The sequence below is a fragment of the Peromyscus californicus genome, unplaced genomic scaffold, assembly GCF_007827085.1.
Source record: "Peromyscus californicus insignis strain IS unplaced genomic scaffold, ASM782708v3 Scaffold_6__1_contigs__length_162567912, whole genome shotgun sequence".
NCBI lineage: Eukaryota > Metazoa > Chordata > Mammalia > Rodentia > Cricetidae > Peromyscus > Peromyscus californicus.
Window position 1 is genome coordinate 60,753,578 of NW_026294584.1, and position 25,663 is coordinate 60,779,240.

Below are 25,663 nucleotides of genomic sequence, written 5' to 3' on the forward strand. Positions count from 1 at the left end.
AGTATTTGGTGGCATTGTTGATAGTGGGCTTCTTACATAACCCATTCTGAAGATTCCCAAAAAAGGTCACACCAGGGAGTTCCATAGACTTCTGATTCAAACTTCTTCCTCGAGGACCCACCTGTGGCATTCAGAGACACTGTAATCATGTGGCCCATGTACAAAGGTCACAACCACATCAGACACTGGGTCCCTGGACACCAGGTCTGCCTGATGCTTCCTCCTTTCAGCTACAATGGAACACATAATTCCGTGGGAAGAGTCTATCCCCAGCTCCTACCTAAAAACCCCAAGTCCCCATAAGGACAGTGTCCACCATTGTATAGTCTTTAGAGCTGTGGAGAGCTCACATGCACAGATGTGTGGCCAGGGAACCCACTCCTATTGCACTATCATACCCCAAAAGACCTTTATGACCTGAGCAAAGGAAGCCCACAAGATACCAGACTTCTCTATCAGATGAGTGTTTCATGTCTGAGGCTTTCAGCCCTTTCATGCAGGGAAACTGTCCCACCTCAATGATGGGCATGCAGACGGAGGCTACTATGAGAAATCTAGCAAAATCACCAATACCTTTACCTGGTCATGTTCTAGCATTTAAGGCTTATCCCTAAAGATCTCTCTTTAAACACATGGGGGGGGGGGGGGTATTGTGTGTGCTGAGTCGCTGTGGTGCTGTCTGTACCAGTAAGTCTGGTAACAATAGACTTTCCATCTGTATAGGAGAACAGATCAATACATTAGGGCACAGCTGTACCCTGGTGCCAGGTGATAGAAAAAAACTGTCATGAGTGATGACAGTCTGAAGACTGACAGGAAAACCCTGCAGGGTATATTAAGTGGGAGAAGAAACCTGTGGGGAATAACAAGCATCATATGCTAATTTTGGGGAAAGAATGGGAGGATACTAGAGATCCGGGTTATAGGAACGGAAAGCAGAAGGTGGTGAGGTGCCTCAAAAAGCTGAAAGACAAGGAAGCAATTTTCCTCTCCTTAGGAACATGGCCTTGAAGGGATGGAGGTGGAAAAGAGGCTCAGTCAATAAAGTGCTTCCACCAGGCGTGAAGACCTGAGTCCAGATCCCTGACACACATGCAAAATGGAACACAGTGTAGCAGGACAGCAACCCAGAACTGGAATTAAAGGACAAAGACAGGCAGATCCTGGAGGCTTCTTGACACCAAAGTCCTTCCAGAATCAGTGAGTTCCAGGTTAAGTGAGAGATCCTGCCTCAAATACTGTTGTGGAGCATGAGTGAGGAGATATGATGCCAGCCTCTGTTCTCCACGCCAATGCATAGACACACAAGACAACATACACACATAGAGAGGGAGGGAGGGAGAGAGAGAGAGAGGGAGGGAGGGAGAGAGAGAGAAAGAGAAGGAAAACAGCCCAGAGCTAAGAGGTTGCACACAGTGTATGGAAATATTCACAGCATCCTCTACACTGTAGTGTCTACAGACTGAAGGACAAATTGCTGAAGGACAGTGAGTGGGCCTGAGTGCAGTTAAGCCCAGGCCCAAGACTGAGAGTCCCTTGGTGGGAGATGGTTCAAGCCAACTTTGACCAGAGGAACAGGATATGTACTAGACATAAAGAGACAAATGGGAAAGTCTGTCTTTGGGGTAGAAGCCAACAGGAAGTTCAAGCCTCAGGGTTGTGCCACTCACACTTGTGAGTGGGACATGTGACCTAAGAAAACACAATTCCAAACAATGCTTGGGTTCTGTGCCCAGCTGCTCATCATGTCCCTGAGGAGTGCCTATGCTTTCTTTTGCCTAATTCCTCTTCTACAGTTAAACTTTAAAGCTGAGTATGGTAGCACCTGACTTTAATCCCAGCGCTAGGGAGGCAGACCCAGGCATATCTCTGAGTTCAAGGCCAGCCTGGTCTACAGAGCAAATTTCAGGACAGCCAGAGCTACATAGAGAAACCCTGTCTTGAAAAAAAATTTTTTTTAATCAAAATGCACCTAAGTCCTCATCCTCATCAGAACTTCTGGCTGTACCCTGGACCCCTGTAACACAGGCCCCTGAGCTCCTCACTGTGCCTCTATAACCAGCTTTCTCTCCTAAAGGTTTCTAATCTGGAGAACCAAAAGCAATTAACTACCTATTATAGAAAATACCACTCAGACTCCTTCCACCCACTCTCAGGCCATGAGTTAAGCCTTGACCTCATTCTGTCTTCATGAGTGAGAAATCCTGCTAGAGACCCAGAGGGAGCCTTGAGTGGAAAGCAAAGGTCAGATGGAGTCTTCCAGCATCAGTGACGGGTGCAAAGCTTCAGAAAGGGACTTTCATCTGGGGCCCAGGAATATCCCAGTCAGGTTAGGATCTGCAGAGACAAGGCCTGATGCCAGTGACAGCAGTCTGCTCCCATGCAAAGCCAAAGTTTTCCAGGAACTCTGTATTCAGTAGGATGAGGCAGGAAGCCTTGTTAGCAGGTACAGGAAAGGATAGGGCAGCAGGGGCTGAAGTCTGTCAGTATCACAAGCAACCCTGCCTCTCTAGCCATGGGGAATTGACTACATTTACAGTCATCAGGTATGAATTCCCACCTATTGAGTGGGTCTTAAATACATTTAGATGACTGTCCATCACCCCGGGATAGATGCTACTGTTGCACCATACAGGGTGTCTTGCCGGGCCATTCATTGTTTGTTTGTGAGCTTTACAGTTGAGTAGGAATATTGATAGTTTTTCTCCCTTGGGAGCTTGAACAGACCTTGTGAAATAGTAAGACCTGGTCTTTAAGTAGGAAGCTTCCAGGCCAGATGCAGTTGGATTTCTTCAAGTCTTGTATCTGAAGGGTGTGGTGTTTTCAGCAATTGAGTCTTGCCTTCAAGTTGTGAGAAGCAGCCAATGGCAATGGCAATAGCCTCCACTGTTCTGGGAGTCTCTTGGAGTCTCTTGGACATCCTCCTGAAGAACAACTCAAGGGGAAGTCTCTCATGCCTGGCACTGTGGCTGTTGTTAGTCAACAGCTCCTTGGAGGGATCAATATCACCTGGTGTGGTATATTCCATTTAAGTGTGTGTGTGTGTGTGTGTGTGTGTGTGTGTGTGTGTGTGTGTGTGTGTCTGTGTCTGTGTCTGTGTCTGTGTCACTGTGTAGTGTAGTGTGGTTTTCAGTAAGCTTATAAAATGTTTCCCTGTGGCTTTTTTCAAACATTATTATCACTCCATTCCATCTACCTTTCTCGCTTGTATCATGCTCCCTTCCTGCACTTTGAACATTTAACCTAAATCTCAGCATGCAACCCCCTAAATGATCATCTGTTGAATCAGAAAGGGAATTTTGCTATGACTACAGCCCTCTGGCCCACCAGAACACAGGCCATTAGCAGCCCTTGAGGACCAAGCCTTGGGCTGCTGTGACTCATGGTACACCCTGCTGAAGAACGTTCCCCACTGTTATAACACCCAGAAAGGGGGAAGCAATGGGAGATATCCAGATAAGAAAGAATATAAGAGATTTCCAGAAGAGGGAGGAAACAGGTGGATGCACACAGGGGTCTGGACAGCGCTGTGAACTGTGGGTGAGGACCCAGAGACTCCAACTCTGGCTTCAGCTGGGTAAGGGAGGAAGCACAGTCAGGGGCAACGGGCTTAGAGACAGAGTGCTCTGAGTGCTGGCTTGGGGAGAGAAATACCTAAGTTCTCTGCTTTCTTCTGCTGAGTTCCAGAGCCATGGGGCTGGCACCAAGGAGTTTAGCACTGGGCTGCATGGCCATCATCTTGGTTCTACCGATGGCCATGGCAGAGTACCCCAACTGGATGCTGAATAGCAAGGCCCAGGTGTTTGCAGACCTGAGCGCCCAGGAGATAGAAGCTGTGCACAGCTTCCTGATGAGCAGGCCGGAGCTGGAGCTGCAGCCATCCGGCACACAGGCTTTAGACAAGAACTCTGTGTTCCTCATTGAGATGCTGCTGCCCAAGAAGAAGGATGTCCTAGAGTTTCTGGATAAAGGAACAAGACTTCCAGTACGGGAGGCCCATGTGGTCATCTTCTTTAGTGCCCAGGAGCACCCCAATGTCACCGAGTTTGCTGTGGGGCCCCTGCCACAGCCCATCTATATGAGAGAACTGTCCCCCAGGCCAGCAAAACATCGATCCTGGGCATCCAGACCCATGTCCAAAGCAGAGCAAAGCCTTCTCTACCACAAAATCAAGGAGGCCACCACACCCTTACAGAAGTTTTTTGTTGACACCACCGGCTTCTCACTAGAGGACTGCAATGGCCAGTGCCTCACCTTCACCCACGTGGCCCCCCACAGTGTGGAGTCTAGACATCGGGCCACCTGGTTTCTCTTGCAGCGCATTGTGAAAGACGACCTCCTGCAACCCACAGGGTTGGAGATCCTTGTGGATCATGGGAGCACGAATGTCCAGGACTGGAGAGTAGAGCAGGTCTGGTATAATGACAAGTTCTACAGCAGCCCAGAAGAACTGGCTCAGAAGTATGCAGATGGAGAAGTAGATACAGTGGTCCTCAAGGACCCACTGCCCAAGAACACAGAGCAACTACAAATCTTCAACAAGCCTGGTGGGGAATTCCCAATGCCCCTTAGTGAGTCTGGCAATGGTTCCAGATACAGACTAGAGGGCAACACGGTGATCTACAAAGGCTGGAGCTTCTCCTTCCAGCTTAGACCCTCTTCTGGGCTGCGGATATTAAATGTGCACTTCAGGGATGAGCCTATAGCCTACGAGATCAGCGTGCAGACAGCTGTGGCTGTGCATAGAGAAAATACACCTGCAGGGGAGCTGACCAAGACCATGGATCTAGGCTGGGGCATGGGCAGTGTGACTCATGAGTTAGCCCCTGGCATCAACTGTCCAGAAACAGCCACCTTCCTAGATGTTATCCACTACTATGATACTGATGGGCCTGTCCGTTATCCACGAGCCCTCTGCATCTTTGAGATCCCCATGGGGGTGCCTGTTAGGCCCATCTTTAACACTGACTTTCCAGGCAAAATCAACTTCTTTTCGGATGTCATGGGACACAAGCTGGTTCTGCGGGCAACCTCAGCGCTCTACAATTTTGATTACATCTGGGACTTTGTTTTCTATACTAATGGCATGCTCTCAGCCAAGATGCATGCCATAGGCTCTACCCACACCACCATCTACACCCCTGGGGGGTTGGGCGAAATTCACCTGATGACTCACCAACTTGGCAACAGTCACACCCACCTTGTGCATTACCGTGTTGACCTGGATGTGGCAGGTAGGACTTGAAATCAGACCCTCCCTGTCTCTCAGCTGCTTCCTACCAATAACTTTACTCCACAAAAGATTGATAGGGCTTGAGACTTTCTGATGTTAAATCAGAAGTATTCATTGAGCTTCCTCCCTCCTCCCCCCGCAAAAAAAGTATTACGCATATCTGAGAAATAGTGGCTGTGAGTGGTACCCTAGTGAGGAAGAAGTGGGGGGGGGATGAAATGCCACTGCCTAGCTCTCCCAGAGGGTCTGTAGTGCCATCAGGGGTGCTTAGTGTGTTCCCTGGATATATAATGTCACCACAGAGGAGCGTCATGGCTGTGACACTTGACAGAACAAGGCCACTATGTTCTGTCACTCATGAATCCCATTTGTCTTTATGGCCCAGAATATATCTATTGCCAGTCTCAGGCCTTCAGTAACACAGGCTATCCCTTCTCCAGGGTTAAAACGGTGGCAAAAAGGCTGTGTCACAGCTCTCCTGAAAACTGCCTGGGCCACACTGAAACTACCACAACTGCCAGAGCTGACCCCTGAACTGTGTCCTCCAGCTCCTCTGGTTTGGGGTTCACTTAGTTTCGCTGCTCACACTGCTAGCCCAGCCTCTGCTCCAGCACAGCTTCTTGCTGGCAGCTGGCTGTGGATGTGACCTATGCTGGAGATCCAGGGTGGAAGGAAAAAGCTTCTAATCGAAGTTGGTTCTCAATCTCTCCCTCCCCTCATGGTTCCAGGCACCAACAACAGCTTCCACACACTGCAGACCAGGCAGAACACCACCAACCCTGGCAGCCTAAGACACCACCTGGTCCAGGACACAATGGAGAAGACACAGTATTCCCAGGAGCGCCAGGCCACCTTCCCCTTCGGACAGACTCTGCCTCCATTCCTGCTCTTTAGCAGCCCCCAAAGGGACATCTGGGGACACCGGCGCAGCTACCGCTTACACATCTACTCCACATCTAAGCAGAAGCTGACCCCTGAATCCCAGGAGGACTTGGCTTTCACCTGGGCCAGGTGAGGAGGGGAGGGGCTCCTCTCTGACAGTGAATGCATCTCTGTGCTTCCGTTCTCGAGGCTCTGAGCCCACGAGCCCATGTGTGAGTCTGAGTGTGATCCGCATGCACTTGGGGAGGGAAGAAAGGTGCTCGTGGGGCTCTTGACCCTTGGATGGCTTTGGGCACTCTTACAAAGTCCCAGGAGATGGCTGCACATTGGGAGGAAGCACTAACTTCCTCATCTGAGGCCCTGGGGATGTTCTGAGCCCTAGCTGGATCTCAGAGGCAGCCCCCGTGCTCAGAGCCACCTGGCTTCTCAATCTTCAGGTACTCCCTGGCAGTGACCAAATATTGGGAGTCTGAGCGGTGCAGCACCAGCATTTACAACCAGAACCACCCCTGGGATCCCCCCGTGGTCTTTGAGGATTTCCTCCAGAACAATGAGAGCATTGAAGACCAGGTATTGGATTAGTCCTTCCCTTCCTCCTCTGTCCTTGTCACTACCCTCTCACCTGTCCCTGGTCCTAGAAGTGTGGCTTTCATGGAGGGCAAATTCGGAGGTCATGAACGATGAGCCAACCTCTTTTCAATGGGTCTGAGGCCATCTGGGGGAAGTTTGTAGACACATCTTAAAATGACCCAATCCTACCACGAGAAAAACCATAGAATCAACCAACCTGGGCTCATAGGGGCTCACAGAGACTGAACAGCCAACCAGAGAGCCTGCATGGAACTGACCTAGGCCCTATGCACGTATGTGTAGCTTGGTCTTCTTATGGGATTCCTAACAGTGGGGGCAAGGGCTGTCTCTGACTCTGTTACCTGCTTTTGGGACCTTTCCCTCCTACTGGGTTGCCTCATCCAGCCTCAATAGGGGAAGAGGTGCCTAGTGTTACTGCAACTTGATATGCCATGGCTGGCTGATAAGATATCCATGGGAGGCCTGCCCTTTTCTGAAGAGAAAGGAGGAGGAATGGATTGGGGGTGGGGAAAAGGGGAGGTTGGGGGAAGGGACTGAGAGGAGAGAGGGAGGGAGGGGAAACTGTGACAGGCTGGAAATAATTAACTAATAAAAATAAATTTTAAAAAATGGCCCAGTCCTTCCAGGGTCCACAGTACCTCCTTGTTCACTAAAGCCTTTTTCTCTCCCACAGGATTTGGTGGCCTGGGTGACAGTGGGATTCTCTCATGGGCCCCATTCTGAAACTGTCCCCAGTATGACCTCAGCGAAGAACTTCGTGGGTTTCTCACTCCAGCCTTTCAATTTCTTCTATCATTGAAAGACACCTAGGTACAACTGCCACAGATCTATCCGACACTAAATCACTGGGGACAGGGTCTGCCTGATGCCTCCTCCTTTCAACCTCAGTGGCATCTACAACCCTGTGTCAAGAGTCCAGCCTCAGCTTCAGCTCAACAGCCCCAGAGCCCCACAAGGACATCCAATAACCTTTGACATTCTACCCTTCCGTGTTGCTTCTAGAACTGGGGGGTATGTGTACCGCTTACTCAGACATGTGGCCATGGGCTCCATATATCTACTACATGCTAAATAACCTTCATGGCCAGGGCAAAGATACTGGGTTTCTTTAGGTGATGGATTTTTCAATATCTGAGACTTTCCCGTCTCTCTTAGGGCAACTTTATGGGAATTGTCCCACCTCAAATCTAGGCATGCAGAAGAAAACTGCTAAGAGGAAATTAAACAAAATTACCAACATCTCACCCTTTTGTTGTTGTTTTAGCATCTAAAGTTCACCCTAAGATCCCTTTATCAACAAACAAATAAAAACATATGTGTATGCTGATCACAGCAGAACTGTCTGCAGCAAGCAAAGTCTGGAGACCACGGAGTCTGCACCTGCAGGGAGGAACAGTCAATCAACTAAGGCACAGCCCCACTGTGGTGCCAGATGACAGGGGAAAGTGTATGAGTCGGGACTACAGGGAAACCCCTAGAGGGTGTAGTTCATAGAAGAAGAAAATGGCAGGCAATCGTGTGCACAGTGTGCTAACTTCTGTGCATGAATAGGAGGAAACTAAGAACCCTTTACAGGAATTAAAGGTGGAAGATATATAGCTGCCCTCAAACAGTTGAAGGGGACAAGGAAACAGAATTTTCCAGAGTGCCTCTACTGGAACCAGAGCTGGGGCTAGATTAGTAGCTTAGTCCTTGCCCTGCAGGTATGAGAAACTTCAGCCAGACGTCCAACATTCTCATAAGAGGGGAAAGCATGGTGGCCCATGTCCTTTACCCCAGCAATGGAGACAGGCAGATTCCTAGAGTTCCCTGGCCTGCCAGTCTAGCAGAAGCAGTAAGCTCCAGGTTCAGGGAGAGACCCTGTCTCAAAAAAAGGGTGGGAAGTCAGACAACAGACTTTGTTCACCAGGAAGGCACACGCAGGAGCATGGGCACACACAGGAGCATGGGCACACACAGGAATATGGGCACACGCAGGAGCATGGGCACACACAGGAGCATGGGTGCACACAGGAGCATGGGCACACGCAGGAGCATGGGCACACGCAGGAGCATGGGCACACGCAGGAGCATGGGTACACACAGGAGCATGGGCACACGCAGGAGCATGGGTACACACAGGAGCATGGGCACACACAGGAGCATGGGCACACACAGGAGCATGGGTGCACACACACACAGGAGCATGGGTGCACACACACACACAGGAGCATGGGCACACACAGGAGCATGGGTGCACACACACACACAGGAGCATGGGCACAAACAGGAGCATGGGTGCACACACAGCAGCATGGGCACACAGGAGCATGGGCACACAGTAGCATGGGCACACACAGGAGCATGGGTGCACACACAGCAGCATGGGCACACAGGAACATGGGCACACACAGGAGCATGGGTGCACACACAAGAGCATGGGTGCACACACAGGAGTATGGGCACACAGGAGCATGGGTGCACACAGGAGCATGGGCACACACAGGATCATGGGTACACACAGGAGCATGGGTACACACAGGAGCATGGGCACACACAGGAACATGGGCACACACAGGAGCATGGGCACACAGGAGCATGGGTGCACACAGGAGCATGGGCGCACACAGGAGCATGGGCGCACACAGGAGCATGGGCACACAGAAGCATGGGCACACAGGAGCGTGGGCACACACAGGAGCATGGGCACACAGGAGCATGGGCACACAGGAGCGTGGGCACACACAGAAGCATGAGCACACAGGAGCATGGGCACACACAGGAGCATGGGCGCACACAGGAGCATGGGTGCACACAGGAGCATGGGCACACAGGAGCATGGGTACACACACACACACAGGAGCATGGGCACACACAGGAGCATGGGCACACAGGAGCATGGGCACACAGGAGCATGGACACACAGGAGCATGGGCACACAGGAGCATGGGCACACACAGGAGCATGGGCACACAGGAGCATGGGTGCACACATACACACAGGAGCATGGGCACACACAGGAGCATGGGCACACAGGAGCATGGGCACACACAGGAGCATGAGCACACACAGGAGCATGGGCACACAGGAGCGTGGGTGCACACAGGAACATGGGTGCACACAGGAGCATGGGCACACAGGAGCATGGGCACGCACAGAGGCATGTAAAGATGCACAAAAGAGAAAGAGAGGACAAAGGCAGCTGTGGTGGCACATGCCTTCAGTATCAGCAGAGAAATAAAGGCAGATCTCTGTGAATTCAAGGCCAGCCTGGTCGACATAACAAGGTCTGGGTCAGCCAGTGCTATACAGTGAAACCCCGTCTCAAACAGAGAGAGGTAGAGATAGAGGGGAAGGAGGGAGGTAAGGATGGAATAGAGAGCTCCTAAGCCAAGAACATGTTACCCAACGCAGGGGAACATTGTTCAGAGCAACCTGCAGAACTGAAGAGGCAGCTGTGGACTTTCCTAACCTGTGATTGTGAACAGAAGAAACAAGAGCAAACAGACAGAGAACCCTACATTCTCCTCCAACACTACGACTTCAATGCCGTTCAGAGCTGTCACTCATAACATGTCTCAGAGCCTACACAAAGGCAGTCCTTCCTGTTGTCATTTACCAGAACTTGAACCCAGGGCCGCTTGACCCTAGAGCCTGAAATTGAATATCTTTACCAATTTCGAAATGCATCTCCTAAAAGGTAACTTGTGTCGTTAAAGGGAAGTTTGGCTTACAGTACAGCCTTCTGTACTACCAGGAGAGAGCACTTTGTAGCCCTTGGGGACCAAGCCTTGGGCAGCTGTGCCCCTGGCTAAAGCATGTTCCCTCACTAAGATAACACCGAACAAGGGGGAAAGCGGGAGTTTATCTACACAGGAGAGATGCAAGTGAAGGAGGAAATAGATAGAAATGCACACGAGGGCACACGAGGGCTTGGCCAGCACTGCGACCTATGAGTGGAGGCCCAGAGGCTCCAGCTCAGGCTGCAGCTAGATTTAGAGAGGAAGCTGAGATGTGGAGAATGATTAGGCCTAGCAAGGCTCTCGGAGGTACTGGCTTGGAGATGGAAATACCTGTGTCCCCTCCTCTCCTGTGTTCAGAGCCATGGGGGTGGTGTGAAGGAGCTTGGCACCAGACTGGGTGTGTGCAGTCTTGGTGCTACACATGCTCACGGCTGAGCGCCCCAGGTGGAGCCTGAGTTTCAAACCACAGGTATCCTGGGGCGTGAGCATCGATGAGTGGAAGTTGGTGCACACCTCCCTGATGAATAGGAAAGAGCTGGAGCTGGAGCCATCCGAGACAGTAACTTCAACAAAGAACTCCATGTCCCTCATTGAGATGATGCCCAAGAAGAAAGATGTGCTGAATTTTCTCCATAAAAGAAAACCATCTCCTGGGGTGGCAGCCCCTATCATCATCACTGATGCCCGGGAGCACTCCAGTATCTCCAAGTTTGCTGTGGGGCCTTACTGCGGCCAGTCTATACTACAGCACTTCCCCCTGAGCCAGGGGGATAGCCATGAATGTTGAGTTTCAAGACCCATCTCTTAAGTAAAATATAGCCTCTTCTGTAAAACCTAAGAGGGCCAATAAGCCTGTGTTGGTTTCTTTCTTGATGCTCCCAGCTTCTTACTACAAAATAGTTACGGCCAGTGTGTGCCATTCGCCAGTGTGGCCCTCCCATGTGTGGAGTTCACCAGAGCCAGGGGATTTTTATCATACAGCAATATATGGAAGATGCCATCATGCACCCCACGGGTCTGGAGATCCTTGTGGATCACGGGGGCACAGATGCCCAGGACTGGAGAGTGGAGCAGCTCTGGTATAACGGCAAGTTCTACCACAGCCCAGAGGAACTGGCTCAGAAGTGTGCAGATGGAGAAGTGGACACGGTGGTCCTCAAAATCCACTACCCAAGAACACAGAGCGGCCCCCACTCTCATCCTCCTACAAGCCCCTCGGGACTTCCTCGTGCCCATGAACATGGCTGACCCCACACAGGCTGGTCCCACTTTCCTCTCTACAGCCTAGAGGGCAACAGTACGGAGGCCGGAGTGTCTCCTTCCCGCTGAGGTCCTCTTAGCACAGCAGGGATAGCAACGGTCTCTCTTTCTGTCTGTCTGTCTGTCTGTCTGTCTCTCTCTCTCTCTCTCTCTCTCTCTCTCTCTCTCTCTCACACACACACACACACACACACACACACAGCAATTACACACTTACGGCTTCCTTAGGTACATCACTGAGGTGGGACAATTCACCTACAGTCTCCATGAAACAGACTTGAACGCCTCACGTAGTGGAAAAATCCATCTAACACAAAAATTCAGTATCTCATTTTGGTTTCCTTTGCCCTGGACATGAGAGAGAGAGAGAGAGAGAGAGAGAGAGAGAGAGAGAGAGAGAGAGAGAGAGACAGAGAGAGAGACAGAGACAGAGACAGAGAGAGAGAGAGACAGAGAGAGAGAGACAGAGAGAGAGAGACAGAGAGAGAGAGAGACAGAGAGAGAGAGACAGAGAGAGACAGAGAGAGAGACAGACAGACAGACAGAGAGAGAGAGAGAGAGACAGAGACAGAGACAGAGACAGAGAGAGACAGAGAGAGAGAGAGAGACAGACAGACAGACAGACAGAGAGAGAGAGAGGGGGGGGGGACTGTTGCTGCCTGTCTTGGTTAGGGTTTCTACTGCTGCAATGAAACACCATGACTAATGTTTGGGTGGGAGCTCCACCTCAACCCCCGGCACCCTGGCATCCCTATACCCAAAGAGTCTGGAATGTTCTGGTGGAAGATCTACCTCAACTCCCCTCCCCCATCTCTTTCCCCAAACCTGCCCCTTCAAAGCATACCAAACACAGCTTCTCCCCCAGAGAGGCTCAAGACCACTCCCATAGGGTATATAAGCTGCATCCCAGAAAACAGACACGTGGTTCTTCCGGTCTCTTCTCTCAATCTTCTCTCTGAAGGGCCAGGAAATCACCTGGGAATGCTTTACCCGTTAAACCTGGGCTTTTCCAATTCAGTCTGATTCGGTTTAATTTGAATTGCTGCTTCATCGGAGAAGCCTTCAGGGTGCAAAAGACTTATCAACTAAAGCAACTTGGGGAGGAAAGAATTTATTTGGCTTAAGCTTCCACATCACAGTTCATCATCAAAGGAAGTCAGGACAGGAACTCAAGTAGGGCAGAACCTAGAGGCAGGAGCTGATGCAGAAGCCATGGGGGAGTGCTGCTGACTGGCTTGCTCCTCATGGCATGCTCAGCCTGCTTTCTTATAGAACCTGGGGCCACCACCACAGAGATGGCCCCACCCACAATGGGATGCCTTCCACATCAATCACTAATTAAGAAAATGTCCTACAGGCTTGTCTACAGCCTGATATTATGGAGGCATTTCCTCAACTGAGGCTCCCTCCTCTCAGATGACTCTAGCTTGTGTCAAGTTGACATAAAACTAACCACCACACTACCCCTGCTAAGCTGGGGGTAGCTTGGGGACTGAAATCCACCATCCACTTCTTCCTCGTTTTTTATTAGCTTTCTGATCATGCTGTACATGCTTGGGGCTCAGTGGCACTTGTGAGTGGGGACAGTGGTGTGACAGAGCAGAGCTCACAGGTGCACCTGATGGGACACCAAAGAGGCTGTCGGGGAAAGAGTGTCAGCCAGGGGTGAGATCATGGTGTGAGAGGAACAAAAAGAAAGACCTAGAGGCCAGGCAGAGAAAAGACCAGAAAGAGGTGGCAGACGGCGTCTCCAGGGCACTCTGGGGGATGGAGAAGGTCCCCAAGAAGAGGTGGGTTAAAAGGAGCGGGCATGCTTCCTGTCTGCAGCAGGGAGGGACACTTGCCGCCAGGTTGTGCCTTGGCCTGTATGTCTCCTCTGTCATTTGTCCCCCAGCTACCTCCCCACAACATCCTGCTGCTCTTATTACATCCACAGAGGGTCCTAAGCCTCTCTCCTGCCTCTCCTTCCTTCCCAGGGTGGGTCGAGGATATTTGTGGATAAGAGATTTCACAGAGGGAGATCAGTCATGAAGGACATGGAGACCCAAGAAACACAGACTGCCTACTGTAGGATTACAGGTGTGCCCTCCGAAAAGACCAACTGTCAGTACACGGTCCAGATCCAACGGCAGGGAGGAAGGACCAGGGGACAGGGAAAGTCTGGAGGACTGGGGGCAGGTGGGAACCCTCAAACACTGCCGTGGTGGGTGCCTGTCACACACCCTTGTCATGATACACAGCAAACAGGAACCCTGGAATCCAATACGGGTTCTGGATGGTAAAGGGTGTCCCTATGGCTCAACCTTTGTGGCACATGGACCAGTGGGTGGATGCTGGTAGCTGGGGACATGTAAAGCCAGGAGGAGAACAGGCAGTGCTCTGTACTTCCTGTTCAATTCTGGCACAAACTTGAAATGCCTCTTAAAACAAGTCTGCAAATGAAGTCCTCGTATGCACGATATTGGGACAAGCAGCGCTCTGTTTTGGAAGGAAGAGGGGCTTATGTGGACCCTCCCATCCTAGAGGGTTTATATAAATATAAAACACTTGAGGAAGAAAAGAGACATATTTTACAGTGGTGTTGCCTTGGGAAGATTGCTCGTGTTCACGTATACAGACCTTCAGCCATGCTCATATGAACAACACTCAGGAAACTCGTTGGGTCAGAAAGAGAGAGAGACCGACATGAAAGGAGTTGGTGGGCTGGTTGGGAAGGGGAAGGGATTGGTAGGAGTGGAAAGGGGTAACAGTGGGTGAACATGATCCAAACACATAGGTACACATTTGAAAATACATTCTATTATGCATAATCAGTATATGCCAATAAAAATCATTTTTTAATCTAGAGGCAAGATAGATGGCTCATTTGTGTAAGTGCTGGCCTTGCAATAACCAGGACTTGTCCTCCATCCTCAGAACCCACAGGAAAAAAAATCAGGGTGTGGTAGCACATACTTGTAATTCCAGAGCATTGAGGCAGAGACAGGCTGGTCTGTGGCACATCCTGGCCAGCCCACTGGCCTACTGGTCTAGTTCTGGGCCAATAAGAGACTGTCTCAAAATGACAAAAGATAAAATCCACACCTGTAATTCCAGGACTGGGAGGTAGAGGCCGCAGGATTTGAAGTTTAAGGTCATCATCAGCTACATGATCAGTTTGATTCTAGCCTGGGTCAAATTAGAGCCTGTTTCGTGACTGATGGAAACAGATGCAGAGATCCACGGCCAGGCCCCAGGTGGAGCTCCAGGAGTCCAATTGGTGAGAAAGAGGAGGGATTGTATGAGCAAGAATTGAGACCAAGATTGGAAAAAGCACAGGGACAAATAGCCAAACTAATGGAAACACATGAACTATGAACCAATAGCTGAGGAGCCCCTAACTAGATCAGGTCCTCCGGATAAGTGAGACAGTCGATTAGCTTGAACTGTTTGGGAGGCACCCAGGCAGTGGGACCAGGACCTCTCCTTAGTGCATGAGCTGGCTGTTTGGAGCCTGGGGCCTATGTAGGGACACTTTGCTCAGCCTGGGAGGAGGGGACTGGACCTGCCTGGACTGAATCTACCAGGTTGAGCTGAATCCCCAGGAGAGTCTTTGCCCTGGAGGAGATGGGAATGGGGGGTGGGTTGGGGGGAAGGGGGGGAGGGGAGGGGGGAGAGACGGGGGAATCCGTGGCTGATATGTAAAATTAAATTAAATTATAAAATAAAAAAAATATTTAAAAAAAGAGAAAATAGTTCCCCCCCCCAAAAAAAAAATTAGAGCCTATTTCAAACAAAAGAAGAGGAGGAAGAAGAGTAATAGGAGAAGAACCAGGATGGTGGATGGCCCCTGAAGAACGAAATACTTAGTTTTCCTCTGAAATCCACACCCACGCACAAAGAAGCAACATGCCTTAGCAAATACACACTAACACACACACACACACACACACACACACACAAAATGAACTACACTTTGCTTATTTAAAAAAAAAAAAAAGCCTACTTCCAAAGATGGAGAGATGACTCAGATGTCAACAGTATTTGTTGCTCTTGCAGAGGACCCAGGTTTGGTTTCCAGCACCTACATGGAGGCTTACAGCTGTCAATAACTCCAGTTCCAGGGTACCCAATGCCCTCTTCAGATTTCCATGGCAATCTTATATGCCGTGTACATACATACACTCAAGCATATACATACACTCAAGCATACTCATACACTGGTAAAATAAAGTAAATCTTTTAAAAATATTTTTCAAAATTAAATACTAAGATCAGAGCTGAGCTCATGTCCCGCTCAGCTTGTACTGTATAAAAGATCCTTCTCTCACCCACTCCTGTAAGCCACCAACTCCAAAAGAGCAAGAGTGTCCAACCAAGGGAAGTGTCCAGGCTGGGACATTTCCTCAAAGTCAAATAAGCATGGGACTCAAAAGTAGGAAGCCAGGACAGTGATAAAACTTCTCAAAACATCCCACGACTATGAACACTGGGGCAAGCAGACAGGAGGAGAGAATGCCGAGGTGCCTGCCCAGCAGCCCAGCAGCTCACAGCAGGTGCAGCACACACCTTTCACTGCCACAGTCATGAGTTGTTTACTGTCTGTAGACTAAACACCAAAGTGCCGAGGGGCAGTGAGTGGGATGTGGACAGAGTAAGATCCAGGACTGGGACAGAAAGTCCCTTGGTAGAAGAAGGTTCTAGGCAACTTTGATCCGAGCAGCAGGATACGAACGGTGTAAAAAGCCAAATGAAAAATCTTCTTGTAGAGAAGAAGCCAAGAGGAAAATTAGGCCTTTTTTGAGGACACAAGTTGTGTTCCCCATCCTTGTGAGTGGGGCTGGTGACACAGGAACACGTTTTCAAACAGCAGACTTGAAGTGTTGATGATGTTCAGGTTCTGCGCACAGCTCCCCCTCATGTCCTGACGAGTGCCCACGCTTCCCTTTGCCTAAGTCCTGTTCTACAACTGGATTTTAATTGAAGCGCACCCACGGTCTCACCCTCATGGGAACTGCTGGATGCACCCTGGTCCCCTGGAATTGGCCCAGCAGCACAGACCCCTAAGCCCCGCACTCTGCTTCTGTTGCTTTCTCTCCCAAAGGCATAGGAGTTGTGTTGTAGATGTACCAGGCGGGAATGGGCACGCCAAGATCACATTCTCTCTGCATTTTGATCAGTTGCAATGTCTGTAACAGTTGCCATCTGTTTCAAAAGGAAGCTTCTTTGATGAGGGGTGAGAGCTTTCATTTACCCAGGGGTATAAGGGTAAGTATTTAGAATACAGTTAGAAATTATATTGATTCAGGAAAATGGCAGTAGTAAGTTTCCTTTAGGGTCTGTGATCTCAAATCCATGGGTAGTTGATTGGGTATACAAGAGCAAGCATGAACTCCCTTCTATTGAGGGAAACCTAAGTCCAATTAGATAGTTATTGGTTACCCCAAGATAAAAATGCCACTATTGTACCATTGGGGATATCTTGCCAGGCTGGTCACTATTGGTGATTCATAGGCTTTACAGCTGGACAGGATTTAGATTGCTTTTCTCCTTTGGCAGCTGAAATTGAATCTTTTGATGCTGTGAGAGCTAGTCCCCAGGAATGAGGCTTCTGGGTCCATTCCAGCTTGATGCTTCCAAGTCCTGTGTCCAAAGTATGAGTGTATTCATCATTAGGTTCTGACCTTCAAGTTGTAGGAGGCGAACAAAAGCAATGGTAGTCCCTATATTATTTTGGAATCTCTTGGACCACCCTGACAAGGACTTGAAGGATGGTATCCCATGTGCCTTAGTCTGCTTTCTATTGCTGTGATAAACACCATAACCAAAACCAACTTGGGGAGGAAAAGGTTTATTTCACCTTACAACTTACAGTTCCTCATGAAGGAAAGTCAGGGCAGGAACCTGGAGGCAGATGTAAGAACACAACCCAGGGCCATCTGTATACAGGTTGCACCACCCCCATAAGCTAAGCCCTCTGACATCAATCATTCATCAAGAGAATGCCCTATAGACTTGCCTATAGGCAAATTGATAAAGGCATTTTTCTCAATTGAAGTTCCTCTTTCCGTATAGCTCTAGCTTGAGTCAAGTTGACAAAAAAAAAAAAAGCAAGCACCTGTGCATGCCACTACAACTATGTAATATGCAACATAATATACAAAATGTAGTCTTCAGTAACCACATAAAACATTTCCCTTTTCAAACATCCTTATGTCTCCTTCCTCCCTCTGTACCTCTCTCCCTTCTTATATTTCAAACATTAACCTAAATTTCAACATGCATCCCCATAAAAGGTAATTTGTTGCATTAGAAAGGAATTTTGCTGTCACTAAAGTCCTTGGCCCCACTAGGACAGAAGCAGTTTGCAACCCTTGTTGGGCTAACCTTGGGTTACTTTGACTCATGGTAGCCCTAGCTCATGAATGTTGCCCAATTGTTAAAAAACTAAAAAAAAAAAGAGAGAGAGAGAGAAACAATGGGAGATACCTAGATAAAAAGAATATAAGAGATTTCCAGAAGAGGGAGGAAACAGGTGGATGCACACAGGGGTCTGGACAGCGCTGTGAACTGTGGGTGAGGACCCAGAGACTCCAACTCTGGCTTCAGCTGGGTAAGGGAGGAAGCACAGTCAGGGGCAACGGGCTTAGAGACAGAGTGCTCTGAGTGCTGGCTTGGGGAGAGAAATACCTAAGTTCTCTGCTTTCTTCTGCTGAGTTCCAGAGCCATGGGGCTGGCACCAAGGAGTTTAGCACTGGGCTGCATGGCCATCATCTTGGTTCTACAGATGGCCATGACAGAGTACCCCAACTGGATGCTGAATGGCAAGGCCCAGGTGTTTAGAAGCCGTGCACAGCTTCCTGATGAGCAGGCCAGAGATGGAGCTGCAGCCATCTGGCACACAGGCTTCAGACAAGAACTCTGTGTTCCTCATTGAGATGCTGCTGCCCAAGAAGGATGTCTTAGAGTTTCTGGATAAGGAACAAGATGTTCCGTACAAGAAGCCCATGTTGTCAGATTCACTGGTGCCCAGGAGTGCCCTAATGTCATTCATTTGGCTGTAGGGCCTCTGCCATAGTCCTTCTGCATAAGAGAACTGTCCCCCAGGCCAGTGAAACAAGAATCTTGAGCATCCAGACCCATGTCCAAAGAAGAGTATGTCTCCCCTACCACTGAATCAAGGAGGTCAGCACAACCTTGCATTCATTCATCTTTGACACCACTAACTTCTCACTAGAGGGCTACAATAGCCAGTCCCTGACCTTCACCCACGTGGCCCCCCATAGTGTGGAGTCTGGACATCAGGCCACCCAGTTTTTCTTGCAGCACACTGTGAAAGACCACCTACTTCAGCCCACAGGATTGGAGATCCTTGTGGATCACGGGAACACAAATGTCCAGGACTGGAGAGTGGAGCAGCTCTGGTATAATGGCAAGTTCTACCACAGCCCAGAGGAACTGGCTCAGAAATATACAGATGGAGAAGCAGACATGGTGGTCCTTGAGGACCCACTGTCCAAGAAAGAGCAGAGAAGCCATCAATATCTAACAAGTTTAGTGGAGAATTCCCAAGCCTCTTCAACAAGTCTGGCCCCCAGGTGGAACAAGCCAATAGTCTCCAATACAGTCTAGAAGAAAACACTGTGATCTACCAAGGCTGAAGCTGCTCCCTTTGGGAATGAGCATGTTGCCTCCGAGGTCAGTGTTCAAGAGGCTATGGGTGTGCATAGTGAAGACAGACCTGCAGGATCGCTGACCAAGACCACACACATGTGCGGGGGCCTGGGCAGTGTCACCCATGAGTCAGCTCCCCTGCAACAGACTGTCCAAAGACAGCCACCTTCCTAGAGTTCATCCACTACTATGATGCTGGTAGCTTTGTCCATTATCCATAGTTCCTCTTCATCTTTGAGAAGGCCATTTTTGACACCAACTTCACAGGCAAATTTGACTCATATGAGGGACTGAATAGACACATGCTCATGCTGCAAACAACTTCAGCAATCTACAATTTTTATTATATCTGGGACTTCATTTTGTGCACTAATGGCATGATCAAAATACATACCTCCAGCTAAGTTCACACCACCCCATACACCAGTCTATATAACCAGAACCACCTGTGAATTCCCCTGTGATCTTTAAGAATTTCCTTCAGAACAATGAAAGTACTGAAGACCACCAGGCACCAGGCCAGTCCCTCCCTTCCCTCCTCTGGCCTTGTCATGACCCTCTAACTTAACCTGTCCCTAGTCTTAGGAGTGTGGCCAGTGTGTGGAGGGCAAGTTCAGAGGTCATAAAAGATGAGCCAACCTCTTTCCAATGGGGCTGAGGTCATCTGGAGGAATTTGTAGACACATCTAACAATGTCCCAGCCATAGTATCCTCCACAGGACCATAGTCAGCACTTCCTTGCCCACTAAAGCCTTTGTCTCTCCCATAGGATTGGTGGCCTGGGTGACAGTGGGCTTCTTGCACAAGGCTCTTTCTGAGGTTGTCCCCAACATGGCCTCACCTGGAAACTTCATAAGCCTCTTGCTCCAGCCTTTCAATTTCTTCTATATCACCATATCATTTCTTCAAGGACACCCAGGTACAACAGATACACCAGACACTGGATCCTCGGGCACAAGGTCTACCTGATGCCTCCTCCTTTCAACCTCCATAGGACCTACAACCCTGTGTCAAGTGTCCAGTCCCATCTGCTGTCTAATAGTCTCAGAGCCCCACAAGGACAGATAGTAAACCCTTAGCTTCCACCACACCTGCTACTTCCTAGAGCTGTGGAAGACATGTACTAAGATGGGTGACTGTGGAATGGATTCATGCTTTTCTAGTGTACCCCAAAAGACCACCATGTCCAGGGCAAGGGAAGCCAAACAAGATAATGAATTTTTGTGTTAAATGAGTTTTTTCCGCTGTGAAGTATTCTGTTCGGATCCCTTTCATGGAAACTCTAGGTGAATTCCCCCACCTCACTGATGGTATACCTAAGGAAGCTGTATATGTGCAGCTACTTGTGTGTGCATGTATGCATGCATGTGTATGTTCATGTGTTTCCACTCCAGTCACATAATGGGTAGCCTGACCAAAAGCCACCCCTTCCTTTATCCTGTTTTTGCCAGTTGACCAATGGTGCTGTGCATGCAGTGGGAGCAGAGGCACTGGGGGGCCCATGGAATAGGACACTGAGGAGGCTTCAGGAAAGCCAGGAGAACAAAGGAACAAGAAGGTCACTCCAGGGCATCTTGAGGGGACAGAGGACAGTACCACCAAGAGGTGGGTTGCAGGGAGTGGACATGTCTCTGAGCTGAAGCAGGAAGAGTCACTGACCGCTTAGTTCTCCCTTACCCTAGGGCTCCCTTGCCACTGTGTCCCTCCCCCTGTCACCCACTTATGTCAGAGGAGAGAGTTCTAAACTGCCCTTCCTCATCTTCTTCCTCCTGGGCAAAGCAAAATGACATTTGGAGATAAGAGATTGCAAGGAGGGAGGTCAGCCATGAAGGACATGGAGACACAGGGAAAACATGCTCCCTTCTGTAGGACTTGGGATGTCTAGAATGACTGCAACAGATCAATGGTAGGCAGAGGTGGTTCTGCCACAGGGAAGGAGCGGGGAGAGGCAGGGAGAGCTTCACTAAGAACACTCCCCAACACTGTGATGGCAGGTCCCTGTCATTACACACTTGTCAGGATTCACTGGATGCACAGCAAGATGAACTTTGGCACACATTATGGGTTTGGGGGGTGGCAATGGTTGTGTCTCTATGGTTCAGCAGTTGTTACACATGGACCATACTGGTGGATGCTGATAGTTTGGGGAGGCTCTGGGAAAGCATCAAAGACACAGGGTAGCTCTCTATTTCTCCCTCCTCCTCAAACAGCTATGATGCTAAAACTCCTCTAAAAGCTGAAGTGTACAGACCCATCAGCACGCCTGTGTGGGAGGAAGAGGGAGTCACGGGCCTGTTCTTCCCTGGTGAGCTTTAAGCAGTTCATGGATGCTGGAGTCATAGTCCTTGGTGATGAAGCCACTGATAAATGACCCTTGTCAAGTAAATAGTCATCAAATGTACTTGTGCAAGCAACCTCATTAACTCGGTGAGCGACAAGAAAATAGCCATGAAAGCAGGAAAGGGGATTGTTGGGAGAAGGAAGCCATTGAGTTTCCATAGGAGAGGAAAATGGATTGATAGTTAAAGTACATGTTATAGAGATGTGAAAATGTGAACAAACAAATTTTTTAAAGAACAAGAAATCTGAGTTAGGTATGGTGCTGCATGCTTTTAATCCCAACACTTGAGAAGCAAAGGCAGGCATATTTCTGTGAGTTCAATAGATCAATATAGATCTATTAACAAATATAGATCAATATAACAAATTCCAAACTAGTCAGGGATATATATATATATATATATATATATATATATATATATATATATATATATATATATATTCAAACCAAAACATCTAGGTCTTCACAAGATCTAGCCCATCAGAACCCTGTCATGGAAGGAGGGAGGGCCTCACTGGGACCCAATCTCCCTGAGAATAAGAGAAAGAAAATTTTTCTTCAGTGGTGTATCCTCCAGCAAGTTGCCCATAATCATATGTGCATATTCTCTCCCATGCTATTGTAAGCAACTGTAATAAAACTCATTGGGTCACCAAAACAAAAAGATATGAAGTGAAAGAGGCCAGTTGTAAAGTGGACAGGGATGTGCAGCAGTTAGAGAGGAACAGGAATTTAAATATTTTGTTTACTATTCATTAAATATACATTTATTTGTTTTATTATATATTTTTGTATATAAATTATATTATGTATATTTATATAATATATTTACTTTAAAATAGATAAATATTTATATATATTAAACATGTTTAAATCAAATCTATTCCCCTCCAAGTCTTTGCCCCATATCACTAATTTTTCCTTTTCGTGCACGCTTTGTTTTTAATACTTACTGGGTCCACTTAGTTCTGCTCATATGTACATGAGTGTGAGATCATCTACTGGAGCATGAGTAGCCTCTCAGGGCCTGCATTCCTGAAGGAAACTGACGCTCCCTTCCCCAGCAGCCATGAGTTACCAACAGTTCCTCAGGCAGTGGTGGGACTTGGTCAGCTCTCCCCTACTCATGCTAGGATTTGGGCTGGCTTGATTTTGTGCATGTCTGTGTATGCAGTAACAGCAGACATGAGCTCATGTGCTCAACAGTCCCATCATGTCCACAAATACTGGTTCTCTGAAGACTTCTACTTCTTTAGCTCTTACAGTCTTTCTGCTCTCTCTTCTAAGATGGTTCGGAGCCTGGTAGGGAGGAGATGTAACATAGATGTCTCTTTACAGCTGAGCATTCCATGCTCTCTTAATCTCTAGATGTTGACAGGTGTGGGTCCACCATCTACTTCAAAATGACATTTCTCTGATGAGGCATGAGAGATGCACTGGTCTGTGATATAAAGATATGAACTTAGGGGACTGTGTCTATTTAGCAGAACAGTAGTACTAGGTTTTTCACTAGGGCATGTGGGATTTGACCCAGTTAACAGAATCAGGCATAGGATCCATCCTGAACAATATAGCAAATTTGAGACAGCCAGGGTTATGTGAGACAGTGACTTGAAAGAGAGAAAGAAAGAAAGAAAGAAAGAAAGAAAGAAAGAAAGAAAGAAAGAAAGAAAGAAAGAGAAAGAAAGAAAGAAAGAAAGAGAAAGAAAGAAAGAAAGAAAGAAGAAAGAAAGAAAGAAAGAAGAGAGAGAGAGAGAGAGAGAGAGAGAGAGAGAGAGAGAGAGAAAGAAAGAAAGAAAGGAAGGAAGGAAGGAAGGAAGGAAGGAAGGAAGGAAGGAAGGAAGGAAGGAAGGAAGGAAGGAAGGAAGGAAGGAAGGAGGGGAAAGAAAAGAGCTTCTGGGGAATCACACATGAGATTGTCCTCTGACCTCTGCAGACACACATGTAAGTACAAATGCACCAGTGCATATATGCACTCACACATGCATACATGGAGAGAGAGAGAGAGAGAGAGAGAGAGAGAGAGAGAGAGAGAGAGAGAGAGAGAGAAACACATACAACATAAAGGGGTGGAATACAGTTTTAAATAAAAGAACTTTATCCAGAGACAGACAGTAGACCCACAGTGCAGCTCATAGCCTCCCCTGGTTCTGAGTTCACCCATAAGCCTTTTATCTCATCCACTCCTGTCAGACTGAGCCATGAAAGCATAAGGTAATGTGGGTTCCCTGCACCAGAGCAACAGAGGGAAGTCCTCAGGGTGGACCATGTCCATGAGGTCAAACAATCATAGCATCCCATAGGTAGGAGGCTAGGAGAGTGCAAAGGAACCCCCAGACCACAGCCTTGACAGTGATTACCAGGGCCAGCAGACACAAGGACAGAATGCCGAGGCTCCCAGCAGCCCAGCAGCTCACAGGCGATGGAGCAGGTGCAGCATGCGCCTTTCACTGCCACAGTCAGAGCTCATTCTCTACAGGAAAAATACCTAAGTGTTGAGGGGCAGTCAGTGGGACATGGACAGAGTTATGTCCAAAGTCAATGCAGGAAGTTCCTTGATGGGGTAAGATTTTAGCTAACTTTGAAAGGAGATAGGGTATAAATTTGGCAGAGAACTAAGTGAGAAAGCTTATCTAGAAGGAAGAAACCCTAGGAAAACCGGGCGCCTTGTGACCACACAGGCTGTTCCTTAGACTTATGAGAGGTGCATAAAATACAAGACCTTTCCAAACAGAAAGCATCCTTGATGCCCAGTTCCTGTGGTCCACGTCCCTGGTGAGTACCTATACTTCCCTTTGCTGAATTCCTATTCTCCAAGCCATGTTTAGGTGAAATCCACCCAGGTCCCTGCCCATGTGCCCCATGCTGGTGGAGAACACATAGCAACATGGAACTCTGAGCCCCTTTCTGTGCCTCTGTCTCAACAGGGGAGAGAGTTTTCTCCAGATTTCTGACAATCAAAGAAACTAAAGGCGGTTAACCTGTGTCAGCAAGGATCTCTCAGAATCCTCCATCCACCCTGAGGACCAAGCCATAAGCCAGGCCTCTCGACTTCACCAAACCTGCAGGAAGAAGGAGTAGAGCCAGAGACCCAGAGGAACCACTGAGTGGGATGGCATGGTCAGAAAGAGCCATGTGGGGTCAAGGACAGGTGTGAGGTCACTTCTGTGTAGATGGATATACAGGAAAGAGCTTCCTGCAGGGGCTCAGCAGCATCCAGATCAGGTTAGCATCTGGAAAAACCGGGACTGGTAACGGTTAACAGCATGGACACAAGAGACAAAGGTTCCATGCTGTATGAACTCTGCATACAGCTTGACAAGACAGCCCACCTCAACCACAAGCACAAGGAACAGCACAACACCAGCATGACGAGACATCCTTCACTCTGCAAATACACAGCAGATTCCTGGTGTTTTGGGGGACTTCGTTGAACAGTAAAAACTCTGGCCATGTCTTCCCCCCATGGAAGAGAGGAAGGCATATCCTGACTTACTACTTGGGATGACCTGGGAGTGCTCACAAAGCCTTGACTACCCCGCTATGAGAACAGAGAAGGCTGAGGACAGCAGAACTCTCCCGATCCTTGCTTCACAGCCTAGACCCAGCCCAGCCAGTCTGCCGAGCTCAGAACCTCCAGTGTGCTGAGGTCCACACTATCATCAACGTTCACTTTAAAGAGAAGTATTGTCAACAAGCTGTGTGTTGCAGAAGGCTGGCGTTGTTCCACACATTTCCATTCACTGTCAGCTTCTTTCTCTCCACAGCCTTAGGGACACGCATGCTACTGCTACCTTTTCCATTTCACAGCTGAAGACAGTGGACGCCCAGAGAACTTAACAAAATGGGCAAGGTCACACAGTAGTTCTTAGTGTTGTGATTTCCCAGGACTTGATCCAGGCAACTAGAGCCCAGAGCCTGCACGCTGAATATCCACACTGAATTTCAAAATGCATCCTGATAAAACTTGCCTTAAAAAGG

The 25,663-nt window shown here is 48.7% G+C and overlaps 1 protein-coding gene and 1 pseudogene across 1 annotated transcript; both read left to right on the plus strand.

The window, feature by feature from the left end:
* The first annotated feature begins 3,691 nt into the window (after positions 1-3,691).
* On the plus strand, positions 3,692-7,505 carry LOC128099483 (amiloride-sensitive amine oxidase [copper-containing]-like). The gene is made up of 4 exons (XM_052721434.1): positions 3,692-5,234; positions 5,962-6,244; positions 6,553-6,685; positions 7,380-7,505. Exons 1-4 carry the CDS (start codon positions 3,692-3,694, stop codon positions 7,503-7,505), a joined length of 2,085 nt encoding a protein of 694 aa, XP_052577394.1.
* A 10,983-nt stretch (positions 7,506-18,488) lies between these two features.
* Positions 18,489-19,299, plus strand: LOC128099544 (amiloride-sensitive amine oxidase [copper-containing]-like; annotated as a pseudogene).
* The last annotated feature ends 6,364 nt before the right edge of the window (positions 19,300-25,663 follow it).